At 43.2% G+C, this 19,983-nt stretch overlaps 1 protein-coding gene across 1 annotated transcript; it reads right to left on the bottom strand.

Moving 5' to 3' along the window:
* Window positions 1–605: 605 nt before the first annotated feature.
* Window positions 606–11,835, bottom strand: LOC308330487 (rho-related GTP-binding protein RhoE-like). The gene is made up of 5 exons (XM_080785360.1): window positions 11,238–11,835; window positions 10,884–10,971; window positions 3,836–3,945; window positions 2,406–2,531; window positions 606–1,986 (listed from the first exon to the last, which is right to left on the bottom strand). The coding sequence occupies exons 1-5, from the start codon at window positions 11,457–11,459 to the stop codon at window positions 1,738–1,740; spliced, it is 795 nt and encodes a 264-aa protein (XP_080641486.1). The 5' UTR covers window positions 11,460–11,835; the 3' UTR covers window positions 606–1,737.
* Between the last annotated feature and the right edge of the window lie 8,148 nt (window positions 11,836–19,983).

Raw genomic sequence — 19,983 nt, 5'->3', positions numbered from 1 at the left:
ACCAGTACCCTGGGACACATAGCAACATACCTGGCACAGCAGCAGCACTGCACTATATTGTGCATGAAAAGAGGCAAGATCACCTGGCTAAAGGATACTTTCATGATCTCTTAATACAAGAGTTCCCAAACGTTTCATGCCGCATTCATCCATGTGGCCTCCTAAGTTTATACTTTTTCTCATGTCACCAAATCTGAGAGTCAACTCATTTCCGAGATAAACCCTGCTAAAGATCCCAAAATAATTTGGGAACCCCCATCTTACATTGCCAGCATTCACATGCAGGTAGCAAGCTGTCCAGACAAATATTTTCAGCCGAAAACACAACTGACGATCAAACTTCTACCAACACGATAAGGCTGAGAATCATGAGAAAGTACAATGGCAACATGAGGCCTCTGATGGCTAGTGATATGAAGATATGTCACTTTTACAGTTGAGGGAAATGGCTCAGCTTAACTAAAGCTAGCCTCTGATGTCTTTAAACGTCCATTATCAAGGGCTACAGTAGAGGTCTTCTGTGGTCAAGGATAAACATCAAAGAATTCACACACATTCACCAAAGTGTCAGCACACTCACAAATGTATACACATAAACTCGTATGTACAGAAATATCACATTTTAATAAACAACATTTTCACATTGAAAACAGCTCTGAAATTGACCATTTTGGTCACCTTTTCACAGAGTTAAAACTTAATTTGAACAAACAGCTTGAAGGGTTAGGGTCTGATGTAAATAATCAAGAACAGCATATGGCATGCAGGGCTCGGGTAAACAGTATCACGGTAATATCACGGTAACGCTCTCCCAGTTGCTCATCCCTGCCCAACTGTGTAGTCCAGTGGTCTTCAACGTTTTTTTCAGGCCAAGGACCACCTAGCTGAGAGAGAGATGCATGTAATTGTGCTGCAGTTTAAACTTCTTCATAGTTTTCATAGATAGTTCCGTGGACTTGTTTGTCAATGTTTGTGAAAGTTAACCATCTACCCTCAATAATTTGAAAACTCGCTCTTTTACAACAGGCTTGTAGATCTGCTATTTTCGGATAATGTTTCCCTCAGAAAATGGATACTAGGGTTCAAGTCGTTAATGTAAAAAAGTTTTCTATAACACAAATATTTGGTGGCCCCCCTGTTGTAACTCTGAGGACCCCCTGTTGAAGACCCCCTGTTGTAGCTCTAACTTCCCAAACCCACATAACACACTGCCTAAAAACTTTGGTTCCAAATATAAAGCAAACAAAGAAAAGAATAAGCAAAAACACCAGACTAATGGTACCGTTTAATGCTTCAGAAAATGAAGCTATTGTATTAAGAAAGAAATTAAGTTAGGAATTCCTGTTCCCCCAGACATTAATGACTGGCTATGGCTACTGCGCCCCAATCCGCCCATAAAGTTAAATTGGCACCCTTTATGTCCAGTGGTGTGGGTGGGCTTGGAAACACAAATGTAATAGCAGAGGTTTGATGAATGTATCCACGCCCTGGAGAATCGAGGTCTGTTGGATGAAATCCTACTTAATTTTTACAGGTAAAAATAGATGTAATAGCATATACGACCAAAAGTTCATTCACTCCAAAGTATTTTTCTCTCATTTATTCATTTGTTCGTCTGTTGGCATCTGATTTGGAGAAGAGGAAGAAAAAAAACACTTGACCAAATGTGCAAAAAAATCTCCATCACGTTCTTCTCTTGCTAGCATTGTCCTGCAACGATCTCCTCGCTCGCTCGTTTCACATGACAGTGCAAGTCTTGGCTTTGGTTTGCTGATAGTCTTTGACCACGGCGGGCAGGTCTCCTCGGCTGCTGTGGGACATCCTCTTGGCGGTGGCCCGGGAGGACTTGCTCCGCTTGACGTTCTTGCTGTTCTTGTTGACGCAGGCCAGTGTGGCCACGTGGAAGATGTCCCTGACACTGTTCTCAGACTGCAGGGAGGAACACTCGATGTAGGGAGCGTTCAGTTGCTTGGCCATGTTGGAGCCCTGTCAGAGGGGAGGGAGAGACATTATTTAACATACAGTAAAACTTTTCGGGCCACTTTTCGGGCCACCACCACCCAAAATAATCATACTTGAACTTGGGACACACCAAAACAAACATAGTACTAGAGAGAGAGTACCCAAAATATATATTGGGTATCCAATAGATACCCAATAGATATATAATAGGTGGCTGTGGCTCAGGAGGTAGAGCAGGTCGTCCAATGATCCATGGGTCGGCGGTTCGAATCCCAGCTCCTCCTGTCTACATGGCAAAGTGTCCTTAGGCAAGACACTGAACCCCACATTGCCTCCAGTGCTTGCCACCATTGGTGTGTGAATGTGTGAATTTATGAATGGACCATTGTAAGCGCTTTGAGTAGGCACATAAAAAGTAACGTTTTTCCATGTTGTTCACCCACCTGATCATATGACACAGGGGTCTGTAAGCTGTGTGCCTTGGTGAAGAGGTCCGTTCGAAGGTCTGACTTGCAACCCACCAGCAACATCTTGGTGTTGGGACAGAATTCCTGGATCTCTCCTCTCCACTATGGAAGAAAGAAAGAAAGAATATATAATAAATGATTAGCAAGGTCCAATTCGTTTGTTATTCCAGCTATGATGGAATGAATGGTGGTACTCCTAACTTAGGGGAGTTAGTGTCGAAGCATCCTTGAGCAAGACGCTGAACCACAAATTGCTCCCCATGAGCAGGTTGGTGCCTGGCATGATTTACTCTGCCGTCGGTGTATGAATATGTGTGTGAATGGGTGAATGTAATGCGCATTGACATTTTTAGAATTTCAACATTTCACCTAAAATAAATACATGCCGAAAATAGGGAGGTTTACTTCTACTCCACTAAATCTCTGACTATACTTTTCCCACCACTGGCCCAGAGACTGTCACCTGAACCTGATGGAGGGCAGGTTTGATAGACTGCTCTGCTTCAAGCGACATAAACACTCTGGTGATTATGTTTCCTCCAGGGCTTGGGCCCCCCCATCTCTACCCCCCTGTCCTCTTTGACCACACTCTTCTCAGTTGGCACATGACACTACACGAGGCTTTAGTGACATCACACAGGGTCAAAGGGCAGCCTACATTGAATAGCCCCGTCTGGGACTCTGCTGGGAACAAAGTCTGGCCGGAATACCTCACATGACCTCACGTGAGAGAGTCTGAGGATAAGCCACATATGTAACTCCCCCCCCCCCCCCCCCCCCCCCCCCGGATCCACCACCGCCCCTCCCGTCCACCACCCCTTCTCACTGGTGTAACGTTGGACTTTGACCAGACTTTTGTTTCTGAAAGGACATACACAGTCTGTGAATGAGTGGTCACAGCATTGGGTCAACACACCACCAAGACTCACCAGCATCAGAGTTGTTCCGATGCCAGTTATCGTAAAAGCTACCTACTATGAAGTATATGCCATGCCCATACCACATGCAATTCATCGGATGATGTCATTTTACCATCATCAATTATTTTGTGTTTTGAAATGCTTCAGTTGATATTGCACTGCTTTTTTATTCCTAGATCAGTGGTTCTCAAACATTTTAATGTCAAGGTCGCCCAATTTCTGTAACTCCTGAGAGTGTACAAATGGAACCAAATGGACCCATGCAGGTCAGTTTTTGTTCCATTTGTACGCTCTCAGATATACAGACCTGCAAGGGTCCATTTGGAACCCCCTCAAGGAACCCAGATGGACCCCACTTGTTTTTATTACACACTGGTATTGGTTTGGTACTCGGTATCAACCGATGTGCAACTTTTGGGTATCTGAATCGGTATCAGGAAAAAACAATGCATCTTTAGTAAGCATCCTTAAGACAAGTTCACCCACCTTCTTCAGCACGCTGTCTAAGGTCTCCGGTCGGCTGATGTCGAAGCAGATGAGGACGGCGTCGGCGTCGGGATAGGAGAGAGGTCGCACGTTGTCATAGTAGGGTGAACCTGCAAAATCAACGACACCTCCATGTTAACTGTGGCACAGGAGCAAAAGCCGCAAAACCACTGATTGACCTACAGTATATAGAGGCTTAGGGGGTCCCCACCAAAAGTAGTTAACATAGGATCACAATATATTTTGACTTTATCCATTTATAATTTGGCTATACAAAATCACACCCGTGTGAACTGAGTTGTGCAACTCTGTGTGGGGTCCCCGGGGAGTCCCCAGAACTTCCAGACCCACAGGAACGTGCCCAGGGTGCCGGCCCGGTTCCGGCAAGCCGCCCTGCGTCCGAAACGGTCGAGTTACAGTTACCGTGTGGGGGAATTAGCAGACAACACTCTCTCTCACACAAGTAAGAGTGTACTCTCTCTCTCTCTCTCAATTTTGCCCCTATTGGTACCCTAAACATAGCCATACAGACATGGGGAGAGACATAGTGACGGACATGGGGCGGGACGGACATTGCTGTTCCTTGAAGTGGCTGCACCACTAAAAAATACCAGATGTGTAGCTTGTACAAAAATATTGTTTGGATTTTCTTTTTTGCATAAATCTCTTCTGGGGATCCCCGACACAAAACCTTTCCAGATGGGGGTCAGCGGCCAAATATCAATTTGGGGGGCCTTGACATTAAACAGTAATTGAGAACCACTGCTTTAAGAAATGTCAAATCCAAAGATTCTGTATACCAGAAAACATGGAAGGCAGATGTGCAAGTGATGGAGCCAAATCAAAAGTGCAGTCTCTAATTAGACAATTGGGGCAGTAGGCCTACGTGGAGCAGTGACTTCGCAAACTGTGTTTCAAGACTTTATTGGTTCTCGTCTCCTTGAATGTCGACAATATAATGTGCTAAAGTGGAAATGTGCTGTTTGTCTCTAAATTAATCAAACCTAATCTGGTATATGTAAAAATACATCTACATTTGTGTGCTTTGGTGTGTGCAGAAGACGAGCTGTTGAAAGCATTCTTTCTCAGTGCTGCTGTGACAGAAATGGGCTTATGAAGTGAGCCCCTCCCATCTACCATTTCTCATTGGATCAGGTCCACACCAACATATAATAACGATTCCCTGCTAATCCATGTTTAGGGACTGCTCCTAATGTGTCAACACGTCAAGACAGAATTTATTATTTGTAGAGTGCATTTCTATACAACACCAAACCCAGAAAATCATTTCTATAGCACCCAACACCATCAAACCCACAGAATCAAGAGTTTGAGGAAGGCCGAAGTAAGAGTGTTAAAAACGACATCTCAGAAATGACCAGATTTCATGTTTAGGTGCACTCTCAAAATGGTCACAACGCAACACATTGTGGATCTGCTCATTTCAGCATGCAACCGCATTACGACTGCCATCAAGGCCTGACAAAATAGGCTACATTTTAGTCGACTAAATCAACTGTAGATTTAGTCGACTAGAATATTACAATATTTAGTAAAACTAGATGATTAAAATAAAACATTATTCAAAAGACTATCACTAAAACTAAATCTAAATTTTCTGTGGAAATCAACACTGTCTCCAACGCCATGTGACTCAGACTGGTCTGTAACTACAGTTAGTTGCTGAGGGGAAAAAAACGTCCCTTCCCTTCTCGGACAATGCTCCGTTCGTTACACAATGACCGTGTGATTCCCAGGCATGCATGCCTGGGATTACAGTGGTGTACATTCCAAGACGGCATCCAAAACACAAAATCTGCTGAGGTATTTTTTTTCCGAGCAAAGTACGTCGTCCCAGAGAGACACGGCGTATATCGTTTACACTGCGATGCTCACGGCTGCGCTGGGCGACACAAAACGGCCCTGAAACGTAACCCATTGTGACCTGAATGTTTCCATTGATGCGGTGGTGGTTGGATACAGCGGAATGTGTGTGTGTGTGTGTGGGGCTTGTTCTGTTTAGTTCCCGACTCTCACCCGATCACGTTGCATGGATCCAGGTAAAGATACCTGCCTATTGTCCAGTGGTTTACATTTTTTATTTTAATTTGTTACTTTACAGTATAGGTGCCAGAGGGGGAGTCATTTGGGTCTGAATGTCCCCGAGTCCCCGCACTATTGGGGGATGCTTGGTCTATTTATTTATTTATTTCCCCCGACCGGTGCTGGTGCATGCCATGGTCTAGCACCGTTTCCATGCGCAATAGTTGTCGTGTATTGGCTGCATACGTGCAGTAAACTGCAGTTGCTCTCAGTCTCAACTCGATCAAGATGTCAGATGGGCTAATACACAACAATGCACAATCACATTGTTGTGTTGTGTCTAATACACAACAACAAAAATCCCCACACTTTTTACGTCCTGACGGCGCCACTGCTTCACAGGAATATAAAGTACGTAAGTTAAAAAAAGTACTTTTTCCACCACTGGTTTTCATTGATGGCCACAGTGGTGGTCGGATACAGTGGAATGAGGGGAGGAGGGCGGGAGGGGGGGTAATAGTTCCCGACTCTCACCGGATCACGTTTCCTGGATGCAGGTAAAGACACCCGTCTATTGTCTCCACACTGAAGGAATGCCAGCGGAGGATTACTTTGTTTCCCATACTCAGGTGGTCTCTCTCGGGTTTCCCCCCAGTGGGGCGGGGCCCCGCTGTGAAAGACTTCAAAAACACATGCAGGAAGCCCACGGATCACAGTGAAACTGACAGGGTGCTGACTAGTCGGCCTGATGTACACAAAGATGAAGATGTGAGTGGATCTTAGATTTCATGAGAAAAAAACGGAGCCAACAATTTGTTGGACACTCGATGCTCCGCCTCGGCTATAAGATGACTAATCCAGTGCAGGCTGAGAGAGTGCCCTCATAAAGTATTGTACCGTCTCTTATTTCATACGCTACCTTTCAGTTTAGGAAAATAGTCATTTATTTCCCAAGCAGAGGTTTGTGTCATTTTTGCTAAGGCGACGCGCCAAGGGGCTTTTGACACACAGAGTATAGAATAACTTGAGCTTACTGAATCGCCCACATTGAATTCAGAAGAATGCGGAGGCAAACTATGCTATTTCAACGACATTACTGGAAGTCATAACAACCACTCCGAACCTGATCTATTACACGTTCAAAGTGACTTTATAACTCCCCCCAAAGCCAAGATGTTTTGATACACAAATCAAGTCCAGATGGCCCATCACTCCGGCCCCGGCACATGCATGGGGCTAAAATGCCAGCGACACCATTAGTCTCTCTTTCAAATTTTCTATTTAACTCACTTCAACGCAAATTAGACCCCACCACCAGAATGGGTGAGGTCAGTGGTGGTGTGTACTTCAGTATTTACACAGTTTGCAATACTTTTACTTCTACGCCCACTACACCTCAGAGGCTCAGAGGAAAACATTGTACTTTTTACTTTTAAACTTTAGTTACTTGACAAAACACACTAACCACTTCAGCCCTATATATTTTAGCCTTTTGAAAATGGCAGATCTACAAGTTTACAACGCGTCTCATCTATTTTTGAAAGAATTGATACATTTTGAACTTGTGAAATGGGACATTCTGCACAATGAGTAGGCCTACTTTCTACTTTTGGTATATGTGCATTACATTTCGAATCTGATACTTTTATACTTTCACTCAAGTACATGTAGCATTCCCGACTTTTACTGTTTTTTTCCTACATTGCAGTATTGATACTTTTACTCAAGTAAAACATGCGAGTACTTTTTCCCCACCACTGAGTGAGGTCAGCACCACGTCGGAGGTCCATCTGGATCCTCAACATGTGCTGTGATTTGAGCCCCGCCCTCTGCAACCTTTTTTCTTTTTTCTAAATCCACAAGGTCAGATGTAAACAATGATGAAATATTTTCACGTCTGACGAGTCAGGTTTCGTATGTTAAACAAACAGAGCTGGGGGCCCTTATTTTCACAAGCCCTGACCATAGCAGCGTCAATTCCAAATGTCTCTCTGCCTCACTCTGCATGAGGGAGAGAGGGATACGCATGTTTTACTGCGGTATGAGGGCTATTCCATAGTGGTGGGAATGTTTGTGAGTTGGAACTGATGAAACGTTAGAATCTGAACCGAGTGGGGGTTTTTTTTGTAAGGGAATAACAAGGAGGGAGGCTCATGGATTTTCCAACTAGCCAAAGTATGGGTAAAGGAGTATCAATCACACACCCCATGAGGCCTTTAACTCATGGTGATTGGTCTTGCTTTTGTCGCATTCCTGAGCCAATAATTTGATGACCGACTTGAGTCTCCTACTGACTGGTCAATACTAGGAGTAAAATCAACTCGACTAAAATCTTTTGAAAGTAGCAAAGATAGCACATCTACAATCTCTTAACACGTCACAACGCTTTGTGACCTTGTAGATGAAATGGGGAATAAGTCGTTAACAGGCTCGAAATTATCAATTTAACGAGCATCAATACTGGAGGTATATTCAAACCCTCGGGTCCATCATGTTTGGGATTATCACTTTTTGTAGCCTAAGGAAAAATGACCTACGTCCTGTACATATGTCCGTGACCTTTCTCAGGGGTGTGGGTTACTGCAGCCCCTAACCACTGACATTTTCCATTGTTGGAACTAAAAGGCATGATGCTAAAAGCTTGGTTCCACAGTCAGTGACCTTTCCACAAAGTGGGTTACTACGCTGCTATATTCTCAGGTGCCATTCGTCATGTGTGTGCTCCAGAAAGGTCTTCTACAACAGTAAGGCTCTCAGACTTTTTCATGTCAAGGTCCTCCAAATTATGAAAGTATTTTGACAGCGAACCCACATCTGAAAACACGTTTGGGCCATGGAAGGGAACACCTATACAAGATTTGTGTTTCAAAATATAGTTCACATGTTTTGTTTGAAAATATCAGATCTACAAGCTCACAGGCTTGTAGTGTACTGCATATAGATGGGGCTAAAGCAGTTAAATAGAGCCTGCCAAGAACATCTGTGGGTGGTTTGGGGGGACAGTCTGGGGACCCCCACCTCATTATATGACCACCAGAAGGTGAATGTACCCCCCTGTGTGGTAAAGACATCGCTCGCCTGTAGCAATTCATCTTCAGTCTATCTAATGGTGTCAGCAGAAAAAGTAGATTGAGGGTCATAAAAATGTGGTTAGAAATGGATTGAATAAAAAATGGCTGGATGGATGCCGCGAAATGCATCGAATGACGAGAGGAATTCGGAGCACTCACTCTCAGGATCTTCATTAGACTGGAGCGGAAAATAATAGCTGACACCCATGTGTCAGAGAGAGACTCTAGCCCAAGGTTATCCAAACTATTCTACCTTATCACCTCACTGTGTTATAATGAGAGGGAGGGGGGGGACGAGAGAGAGAGACACAAGGGAGAGTGGGAGAACGAGGGGGGATAGACGGAGGGGGAGAGACATGGGGAGAAAGGGGGAGAGACAGAGAGAGTGAGAGGGTGTAGACTCGAAAGAGAGAGAGAGAGACGAAAGAGAGAGACGAGAGAGCGAGAGAGCGGACCACTGGAATGTCTCAGATGTGGGCTAACCCTAGTGTGTGTGTGTGCGTGTGCGTGCACGTCAGCTCTTCCTGATGTCTGATGTAATCAGCGAGCCATGCCCTGGTCAGACCCCCAGGGAGGACACAATCAGCTGGGGGTCACAGAGGGGCATCCTAAAGACCCCCCCCCCCCCCATCTCCTCCCCAAACTTTTCCTCTCAACCCTCCTCGCTCACTCACCCATCCACCACCGGCAATATAACAGCGGAGGGCTGGGGAGGGGGGCTTACAGCCCACTCCCCCGGCCCGGCTACAGGAGGTAATTACCTCCAGACCTGCAGGGCTGGTATGGAGGAGATCCCAGGAGAGACGTGTTGAGTTGAGTGTGTGAGTGGGGGTCTGGCGGGGGGGGGGGGGGGGGGCTTTGTAAAACAAGTAACGTGAGACAGAGCTCCCAGAGTGAACATTAAGTATTCCTTGAATTCCAGAAGATATAGGCTAATTCTGGACCACTCCCTTGTTCGCTTTATACAGAGCTATGGGGATTTGTGGTACTTTTTTTTGGTAATATTCTTTTTCCACTTTCCACATGGAGTATAACAAAGTTTAATAGAATTTCTTTTTTGAGGGGTGCTAGCCCCCCCCCCCCCCCCCTATGCCCAGATTTCCAGGTTTGTGTAAATGCAAACATGAACAAAAGTGAAGACGGAAAAGTGCGGACGCAAATTGTGACTGGCCAGAATGAGATGATGTATGATGATAAGAACGCCCCTCACTTCACACGGGTGTGATTGTTTTCGCCACAGCTACAGTATAGCTTCTACTTCAATAGTTTATCGAGTCTGACTTTTAGTCTGATTTAAAATAAAATAAAAAGTAGATAAATAAATAAAATACACATATTTGTTCCGATGCTGATATTATTATAATATCAGCAACACAATCTGCTTCTTTTCATTCCACCTACAGTATAATGGTAGCTCCTCTGCATAGCATATGGATGGATATGGATAGGATACAGGCACTCGGAGCCAACATTCCACAGAGCGAGCGTCAGTCTCCAAGTCTCAACCAAAGACTTCCAGTAAAAAGATCCAAATGGTTTCTCAGTCAGTCAGCCCACCCAGCCCATAGAAACCATATGCAGGGCGTGTAAACACGGGGCTTAATTCTACACACACGTTTACATACAGTCTGTCACAAATCTCACAATAATTATTACATAATAATCACCTAATGGCTTTCCACTATTCGTATAAATACAAATTTAAAGTTAAGTTGTCTGATTATGCCATGTGCACCTTTGTTTACGAATCCTATAGTACAAAGCCAAACAAATGTAATGTGTAGGCTAATGTAAATTCATAATGTTCCAATAATGTCCAACATAATTATGGTCCATGCATTGCGAACATGTACAGCCTATGACCTTAATATGTCATTGTATGTCTGTCTGTCCATCCATGCATGCAAACTGGTGACGTCTGTCAGTCTCCTTACCTGAGGTGTCCCAGAGTCGCAGTTCAACTCTCTGCATGTCAATCTCAAAACTCGCCGTGTAGTTTTCGAAAACCGTGGGAACATATCCCTATAATATAGATAGAGGAACAATTCAAGGAGGTGATCAGTAGCCTATAATAAGGATATTGTCTACAACTAACAGTGGTTCTCAAACTTTATTACATTCCAGTTTGTACTTTATTGTTGTCTGCCTATAGGCCTAAGTATATCAATTTTGAGGAACCCGGTCCCACTTTGAGAACCACTGGTCTACAGCGACGTACATTATAAATTGATGTATATTTTTAAACACAACAAGGCTATAATTCTATTGGTGTCTTTGTTCTTTCTTACCTCGGGAAAGCAATCTTTCGCGAACACGTTCAACAGAGCAGTCTTCCCACATTGACTGTCTCCGACGACCACGATCTTACACTTGACGCCTGGGTTTGAATCCATCATGAATAGTCCAGGGTAGAATGGTAGGCTATCAGGTACGGTCGCCGATATAGGCTTATTGTTATTAATATTCCCAATTTCCCAAATCCAAAGGAGTATAGGCCTATTATATGTCATTCACTTCAATATATCAATATAAATCCCAGTAGTAGTAGACTGCATTAGATTCCCACCACAGCTCAGTCAGTCAGTCCTGGTGGCACCTGAAATAGATTCCAATTTGTATAGGCTATATGCGTGATAAATCGATCGCATTCTTGATCACTGCGCGTTCCACAACTTTTCGCGTGCCTAATACTAATCTTAACGTCACAGTATGCTGCTGGAACTGTTCCGCTGATTTAAAAAAAGCTAAAACCTCTAAACCTGTGACGAGTGACGTTCTTCTTCTGAATAACCTCGGGTACAGATGCCCAGCATCCCACGTTCGTGTGTCTCTGCTCTGCTGTGCTGCGTTCTGTGCTGTGCACAAGCATCGGTCTCTCTCTGTCTCCTAGTCCGACCAGACGCATTAAGTTTGAGAGGAGTTTGTGTAGGCTATTAGGGACTCTCCTATTTCAAGAGGGCGTTGCAAAGCCATGATGACTGATGAAGACCTCGACGTTTTTAAGGCCGGAGGAGTTAGAGAAGCGGTTCACAAAACAAGTCAATAAGGTGATCGGCCATTTTTATTTTATTTTATTTCATTTTATTTCATTTTATTTTATTTTATTTTATTTTATTTTATTTTATTTTATTTTATTTTATTTTATTTTATTTTATTTTATTTTATTTTATTTTATTTTATTTTATTTTATTTTATTTTATTTTATTTTATTTTATTTTAACACTTTCAAATTTCAAATTATCACCTGTGTCTGTGTCATAAAACTTTGTCATAACAACTTATTTTTTATTTTTTTGTTTTTGTTACCTCTGGCTGCCCACAGTGTTGATGAATTGAATATGGAAACAAGTCCCCTGGACTTTTTTGTTATCCTTAATGTCTGACTGTACCACGTTTCTGATAAAGCTAAATTAAAGTAGCCTATTAATCAATCAATCAATCAATCAATCAAAACAATAAAGCTGTCAGCTTCAAAGTGGTTAATTTCACTATATAATTCTTAACTGCTTAAAGGTAGTGGTAGTCACTCATAGTTATTGTTATAATATAAATAAGGATGGACTGCCACGGCTACACCTATTAATGTCAATGAAAGTTGAAGCACCCGGAAGAAACAATCTAGCCTACTTTTCCTTTCATTTTGATTTTGAACGTCCCGGAACGTCCTGCAGTTCCAGCTTTAGCCAGTAGGGTATTGGCCGCTTCAACGTTGGCCAGCTGCTTTGGGGGCCTGGTGTGACCACCAGGCAACGGAAGCTTCACTGTTCTACCGTGGTTCTGGGTGCCTGTGGTAGTCCATTGAGAGATTTTACTGTACTAAAGAGGTTCCGGCAGCTATGCGACCCTCACACCTATACATTGCATGGACGAATTATGGCTTGTGCCAAGTGAGCCCATGCACAGGGGCCCTGAGCCAATGCGATTTTGTGCACAGGGCCTATTTTCACTTTAATCCGTCCATGCATGTGATGCATGTACAGTACGATCTATTCAGGTTTCTCTCTTCCCAGACAGTTCTCTACTGTAATCTAACAATAAGATATTCTCTCATGGGGATCTATCTCCTCTCACCAAAATAGCTTATTAAATGGTGGTCTGCAGCCAAATACATCTCAGTTTGGGGGTATTTTACAATAAAATGTTTGAGAACCACTAAGCATGTAAGTGTATACCTACAATACTAGAACAATGAAGCAGGCCAGAGTATTTTGGTGCAGTTGTTTTATTTTCACAGCATGACCTCAATTATTTGCTAAAATGAATTGGTCAAATCGAACAGAGTGCAAGCCGTCACAGTGATGAATGTGCTTTTGCAGGTCATCGCCACGCAGCCCTGCAGTTTATTTCCTTTTTGAAACACATGTCATCGCTGTTGGGCCAGAAACCTCCTATCTCCACATTCTAATGTCTTTTTTGGTAAATCAACACCCTATAGTTGATCATACTACAGCGTCACACAAAATGCATCAACAGTACACTGTAGCAGACCTACAACCTTGTAGATCTGCTACTTTTGAAAAATAATAGTTTTGGACATATGAGGTTTCCCACCAGACAGAGGCAATGTTATGTGTAACCTTGAAGGATGTAAAACAGTCGGAGCTCTGTGTGCCACGCTGAGACCAAAGAGAAAAGAGTAGGACTATAAAAGCTAGACCTGCTATATATGTGGGAGTAAACTCAACGGGGAAGGGTTACCATGCATCGTTAGAAGTAGGCTACTACGTGTGTGTGTGTGTGTGTGTGTGTGTGTGTGTGTGTGTGTGTGTGTGTGTGTGTGTGTGTGTCTCAAAATAGCATACATCTATACACACTCACAACAAGGCATCACTTTGCAACACATTGTGGGCTTGTAGATCAGTTTTAGGTGCGTGACACCAAAGTGTGACAAAGTGTGAAAAATCTAGTTTAATCTCATGTGTAATAATACCTGGAATTGCATCTTTCTATAGGCTACTCAAAGACGCTTTACGTGTGTGTGTGGGGGGACCAGGGCGGGGGAAGAGAACTACTTTGTTAGGAATAAACTGAGATAAGCAAATAAGTTAATATAAATAATAATAATTAAAAGCAGTTTGGGGAGTGCATTCTAGAGGGAGGGAGCAGCCTCAGAGAAAGCCCTATAGTCGCCCCATGGTTGGGAGCCTGCATGGTCATGGAGACCTCCAGGAGTCTGGTCTTGGGGAGCTCCAGGAGCAGTGGTTCTCCAGTCCAGCTGTATCTCACCCACCCATATTATTACATTATATTGTTGTCGTCGGGAAGAAGCTTCTTATCTCCATATTCTAACTTTTACGACACAACTACAGCATCACACAAAAGCATCTAAAGTACTATTGCTACGTTTGAATTTTAATCCTGAAGTAACCGTTTTGGACAGGTTTCAACCCGACAGAGACAAAATGTTAGGAATTATGTTTTAATTTACCATATCACTTACTGCCACTATGGGGAAACATCACGAAATTGACTGTTAGATCAACAGTCAATTTGCTGCTGTGAATACAGGTGTGCCTTTAGATTTTCCCTTGCCTTGGACACACATAGTTTGAGAACCACTGCTTTAATACTGATAGTCTCAGGGACTCTAAAAGATGATGACATGATTAATGGATTTTATTAGTAATGTAGGCGAGTCCAGTGTTTTATATTGTCCCATGACACAGCATTCCAAATGTAGGCTGGCGATTGGGCGTGTTGATTTGAAAGGATCCATTCCAGACCAGTATAGTCTGGTCAGTTTTTGGTAATATAATAATGTATTTTGTAATGTTTTAATTTATTTCTGGACTCTTGGAAGATTAGCCGAAAGGCTAAAAGAGATCCAAATAAAAATACAAATAAAAGTATAAGCAGTTAAACGCATATGCTGCCATGTTTTGTTTAGTCTCAAATGTAATGTAATGTACACAACATGCCTCGATCAGCTCTTAAGACTATAAAAGAGTTAAGTGTAGACATTTCTTACAGCATTCATTAAAAATGTACCTGTATTTTAAATTTGGATATTGACGGAATAAGAAAGCTGCATAAAGGTTGATTTTATATGAGGTCAAGAATGATCTACTGTAGCTGTATACAGTACATGCATACATAGAAATCATGGATTGGGGATTTTAAAACGGCCCTGATGAAGACCGGAATAGGCCGAAACATGTTGGTGTAATAAAGATTCTTCTCCTCTTTTAAATATTTTGAATGCCCGGATCTCCGTCTTTTTTCAATTGATGTCTTATCCTGATTGATCCAGGAGCACCTTTTTACTATTTTTACATATTTTATCTACCTACACGTCTCCGTTGAGCACCTGGTTGTTTTCTTGCCACCACCTTTTCGACCATTTGGATTGGACTGTACAGTGAGAGAATGTGATTGCTCTTTCTAGAGTTACACAGAATTCCTGCTCCAGGAGGAAAACTATGACTCACGCATTCACATCCTGATTGCTTTTCTGTCAAGTTGCACGGAGGAGCTTGCCAGGAATCAGCACTTTTCGATTGCTATTGCTTCATCCACCAAGTGAGAACTCGGTCCATTGTGGTCACATCGCATTTTGTTGAGCACGGTAATTCTTACAGGGAACAAGCTTTGTCAATCCTTGACTTGACCTACAATGGAAGATTACTCTTTTGGTGTGAATCTAGAGTAGACTAGAGTACTATAGAGAGGTGTCATTCCTTGGGAAAATCTTGTTTTAATCTGTGAGTGCAAACAGCTCAACATGGACCAGTAGTGCTTGTCAGGTTGATTTAGAAAGATGGACCAAAATGGTACACACATTCTACATGGTCTCTTGGTAGGCGCCACCTGACAGCAAATCTCGTGAACGTCCTACTGTATGTTTACAGTGCTAGATCCCGCAAGAGTGTGTTGCTGTGACAGAAAAAGGTAAATAATAATGTTGATCTTTTTCTCTAAAAAAAGACCATTTTAGTATGAAGATCTTGTGGCTTCTGGCTTGTGATGATCGGGCCCGTCCAATATTTATGTTCAGTGACCATAATTAACTAAATCGGCGGCGGTGGTTCAGGGGTAGAGTGGCCAGATGGGAACCGCAAGGTTGCCAGTTCAAACTTGGGCTCCCCCAGAGTTAGTGTCAAAGTGTCCTTGGGCAAGACACTGAACCCCTAATTGCTCCCGATGTGCAGGTTGGTGCCTTGCATTGTCATCATCGGTGTATGAACTCTTTGAAACACAAGGATCTGGGTAGAATAATTCTTTTTTAATTCATTTATATATGAGTAAAAGTAGGCTGTCAATACCAAAATCTCAGTTACTTAAAAGTCTGGTATTTAAAATGGACTTGAGTAAAAGTAAGTCACATTATTCAGACCTATAAGCTCTAGCGTTAGTGCACTATGTGAAGTCGTTTAATGTCTAAACCACATACCAATGAATGTTTCACTCCTGATTAAAAAACTCACTGTAAATCAGTGGTTCTCAAAGTGGGGTTCCGGGGACCCCAGGGGTCCTATGGTGGGTTCACAGCATAATTAGTTATAATATCACCTCATTTTAACCACTTTATCCATAATTTATACTTTGGCTATAAAAAAATAAATAGCAGATATACGCTTGTACATTTGCTATTTAAAAAAAAATCTTACGAATTCTTGATAGTATTGGAATATTTTTTGAATCATTTTTAACACAAATGTTCTCTTCTGGGGGTCCCTGGAACAAAACATTTTTAGATGGGTGTCCGCAGCCAAATAAAATTTGGATGACCTTGACATGAAAAAGTTTGATAACTATTTTCTTTAGTATTTTACATACCTTGCTTCTTCAGCTAGTAGAGTAGAACTGCATGGTGGGACAGATGTATAATGTCTTGCCCTAGCTCCCACTTCATACATAAAACTAGCTCTGCCTTCCAAACAAACTGAAGTTCAGCTGCATGGCACATTTATCACGTATGGGAATTCAAAATTGTCCTCGAGATCCTAGCGCCGTAAAGTGAAGACTAAACACATTCTTTAATGTCTGTCAACATCACATCCCTTTGTAAACGGCTAAAATCACATTCTCCACGGTTGTACTGTCACTAGAATCGCACACACCTCCCTCTCCAAACAAATATTTCACACCCCAGCACCAGCCTCGACTACTAAAGAGGGAACGCCTGAATGGTTGAGCTTGACCCGGGACAGCAGTCTCCCAGTATTTACATTCCATGAGCCAATAACTCTGCTGTATACTCCACCAGCGAGTAGTACCAGCCTCGCGCGCTCAAGATCTTTCAAAGAGATCCATGACCTGACCTGACGAATGGAAGGGAAAGCCAATGAAAGGCACATCGGAACGACTCCGCGGCAATACTCCGGGGCACAGGGGAAGTGAATCACTCTTTATTTAGCTTTTCCCATTGAAAATGTCCAAAATATATTCTTCTGTTATGTCTGGCGCATCAAAGAGGATTAGACGGATCAAAAGTCATGTGCTATAATACTGTGGCTGACTGTCAAACCATACTGGACCTGCAGTGGTTTTGCACGAGTGGCCTCAATGCCTTTACAAGGTGACAGAATGTTAGCATCTGTCCTGACGATGCGTTGCGGTCCGTCTCTACAGACGCTTAAAGAGCTTTTTGTTCTCTGGGAGTGTTTTTCCAAACAAATAGACGCGTTGTGTTTTGTATTTGGATGTATTTGTGTGTGTGTGTGTGTGTGTGTGTGTGTGTGTGTGCGCGCAAGCGACAATGGGAGAGGCCACTCACGGATAAACGGACACATGTGGCTTTGATAAGGCACTGGCACCAGGAATTGTTCCCCGCCCTCCGTTTGCCGACCTGCCATTTCACTGTCAGCCGGCTAAGAGTGCAATAATGAAACCACAGAAGGGAGAAGGAATGTCGAAGCAAAATGGGGAGCAATGGGCTTGCTCTTTGCGGCAGGAACTTTAATTCTTCCCAGAGAGAGAGACAAAAACACACACAAAAAATCAGCTGTCAGCTCGTATTTTGCCGGTGAGCAGGGACAGGGATGCGTGCAGTAGACGCCGGGGCAGACGAGCTGGGCTCTATCTGTGTCTTTGTTCTCTCTTTGATATCTGGACTGTATGGGGCCCACCCTCAACAGGCTCCTCGCAGAGGCCAGACAAAGGAGGCAGCACTGCCACCGTTCCCCAATCGCAGACAAAGAGAAGAATACCGTAGCCGATTTCCTCTCTTAACCTGTGACGCTGAAAAGAACTCATTCAGCTGGCATAGTCTGGCAGGAGCAGCCAGCCACCGTGAGCAGAGCGTCTCTTCACGTTACAGCCAATTACATCCAATCACGGGGATGATTTGTACAATAAAGCGTTTATTTTCCTCCACAGACATCGGCGCGAGAGCATAAATACAGGCGGTGTAATAGGGGCTTGGCGGCTCCGCCAGAGCTGAGTTGTTTGTCTTCTAGATTCACGGCCAACTACAGCCACGTGTGGCGTTTCTCGTTTAAACAAGGTTGTAGTGTTCTGTAATAAAAATCACATCAGGTCTGAATCGTTCATTCAACATAACTCTGACATATATTATTTTGTGCCCTTGACCTTTGACCTTTTTGACCCAAAAGGTAATAATCATAGTCTAGAGTTATATATAATGGAGATGTCACCGGATTTCTCCTCTCATCCACTTGCATTGAGTTGCTCACCCAGCGCATGAGGCATTCTTCCGGGGTGACGTCTCTATTATATATACTGTATGTATGGTAATAATCTGTTCAGGTCAGCCTACTGATCATTCCCACCTAGTTTTATGAGGATCTGTGCATCCGTTGTCAAGTTCTTTTGAATCTATGCAACCGTTGTTACGTTTATTTGGCTAACAGCCAGACCGTGATTGTCATGTGTCTTTGACCACTGGTGAATCATCTCCTCAGGGCAGAGGCAGACTGAGACTATACTGATTTTTTGAATCCCTTCTCAAGTTATCTTGCTAACAAACAAAAACAAATGAACAAGGACAAACAGATAAAGGACAAATTACAACACCCTGCGATGCATTCCTCCGTGCAGGGCAACATAGTCTAACCAAAGATATGTGCATAAAAGGCTTTTTTTGTTTTGGTTCTTGCAGTGTTGCTCAAGCCACAGTGTATTCAGAACATTTAGTACCTGAGCGTTTCAGCAGCTAGAAAGGCCATCCAGAGCAGACGATTGAGCAGAAAAACTGAACTGCTCTGCAAGGATACAGTTTGACTTAACGCTGGTTATTTTTATCCACTTCATGTGCCAGCGGTGCTGCGACAGCACCTCCACTATATGACATGCAAGCAATGCCAGCTGAACGGCCTACCAGCTAAACAACTCAGGCGGGGCCGTCGAGGTGGCTCAGAAAGAACCGAGAAAAATTAGGAATGAAGGGACGAAAATGGATGAAAAATGACATTTCTGTGGGCACCAAACCTCGGATTCCCACCAAGCTGTCAGCCCACATCGCCATCACTCCAGACCCACTTTACGAGCTGAGAGGTCACGTTAGTGAAACAGTCTACAGGCGTAACTTCTGTCGCCTGGCCTGGCCCTCTGTCCCCTCGGGGGATGGGGTGTTGCTGAGCTAAAACTAACCGAATGTTGTGATGAACCTGAAAATGTACTATTTGGAGCATGTTGTGTGATGGTGTGGGCCGGCTGACTTTGACCATATCGCTCTCTTTTGTTATTCACTTATGTTTTTCTTTGTTCGCTGTCGGGTGGAAACCATGTAAAAAAACTATTACTTTTCACGATTCAAATTCAACAAAAAGTCGAAAGTAGCAGATCCACAATTTCAAACCGTGTCGCTTCACGCTGTGTTTCCAGCCGTGCTTGGAGCCATGTTTCGAGCTTGTGGATCTGCTACTTTTGATCATGTAGGCTGTAGGGCGTTAATTTACAAGAAAACACGAAAAATGTAAATATGGAGATAATAGTTTTCTGCCCGGCAACGATATCTTCTAGGGATGCACAATATAATCGGTAGCATAATCGGAATCAGCCATATCAGATCGGTCTCAAAATAATGCTGATTATTTAATCAGTTTTCCCCAGCCAATTTAATCAAATCCAAAT

The sequence above is a fragment of the Protomyctophum bolini genome (assembly GCF_963924005.1).
Source record: "Protomyctophum bolini genome assembly, chromosome: 16".
NCBI lineage: Eukaryota > Metazoa > Chordata > Actinopteri > Myctophiformes > Myctophidae > Protomyctophum > Protomyctophum bolini.
This window is presented reverse-complemented; position numbering and strand designations above follow the sequence as displayed.

What these genes read in the sequence shown, in the direction of transcription:
- LOC308330487 (XM_080785360.1), bottom strand. Translation starts at nt 11,459, where the DNA reads ATGACATATAATAGGCCTATACTCCTTTGGATTTGGGAAATTGGGAAT. An exon ending in GCGACTCTGGGACACCTCAG is followed by an intron (nt 3,946 to 10,883) that starts GTAAGGAGACTG and finishes TTGATTTTGCAG; the next exon opens with GTTCACCCTACTATGACAAC. An exon ending in TAGACAGCGTGCTGAAGAAG is followed by an intron (nt 2,532 to 3,835) that starts GTGGGTGAACTT and finishes TTTCTTCCATAG; the next exon opens with TGGAGAGGAGAGATCCAGGA.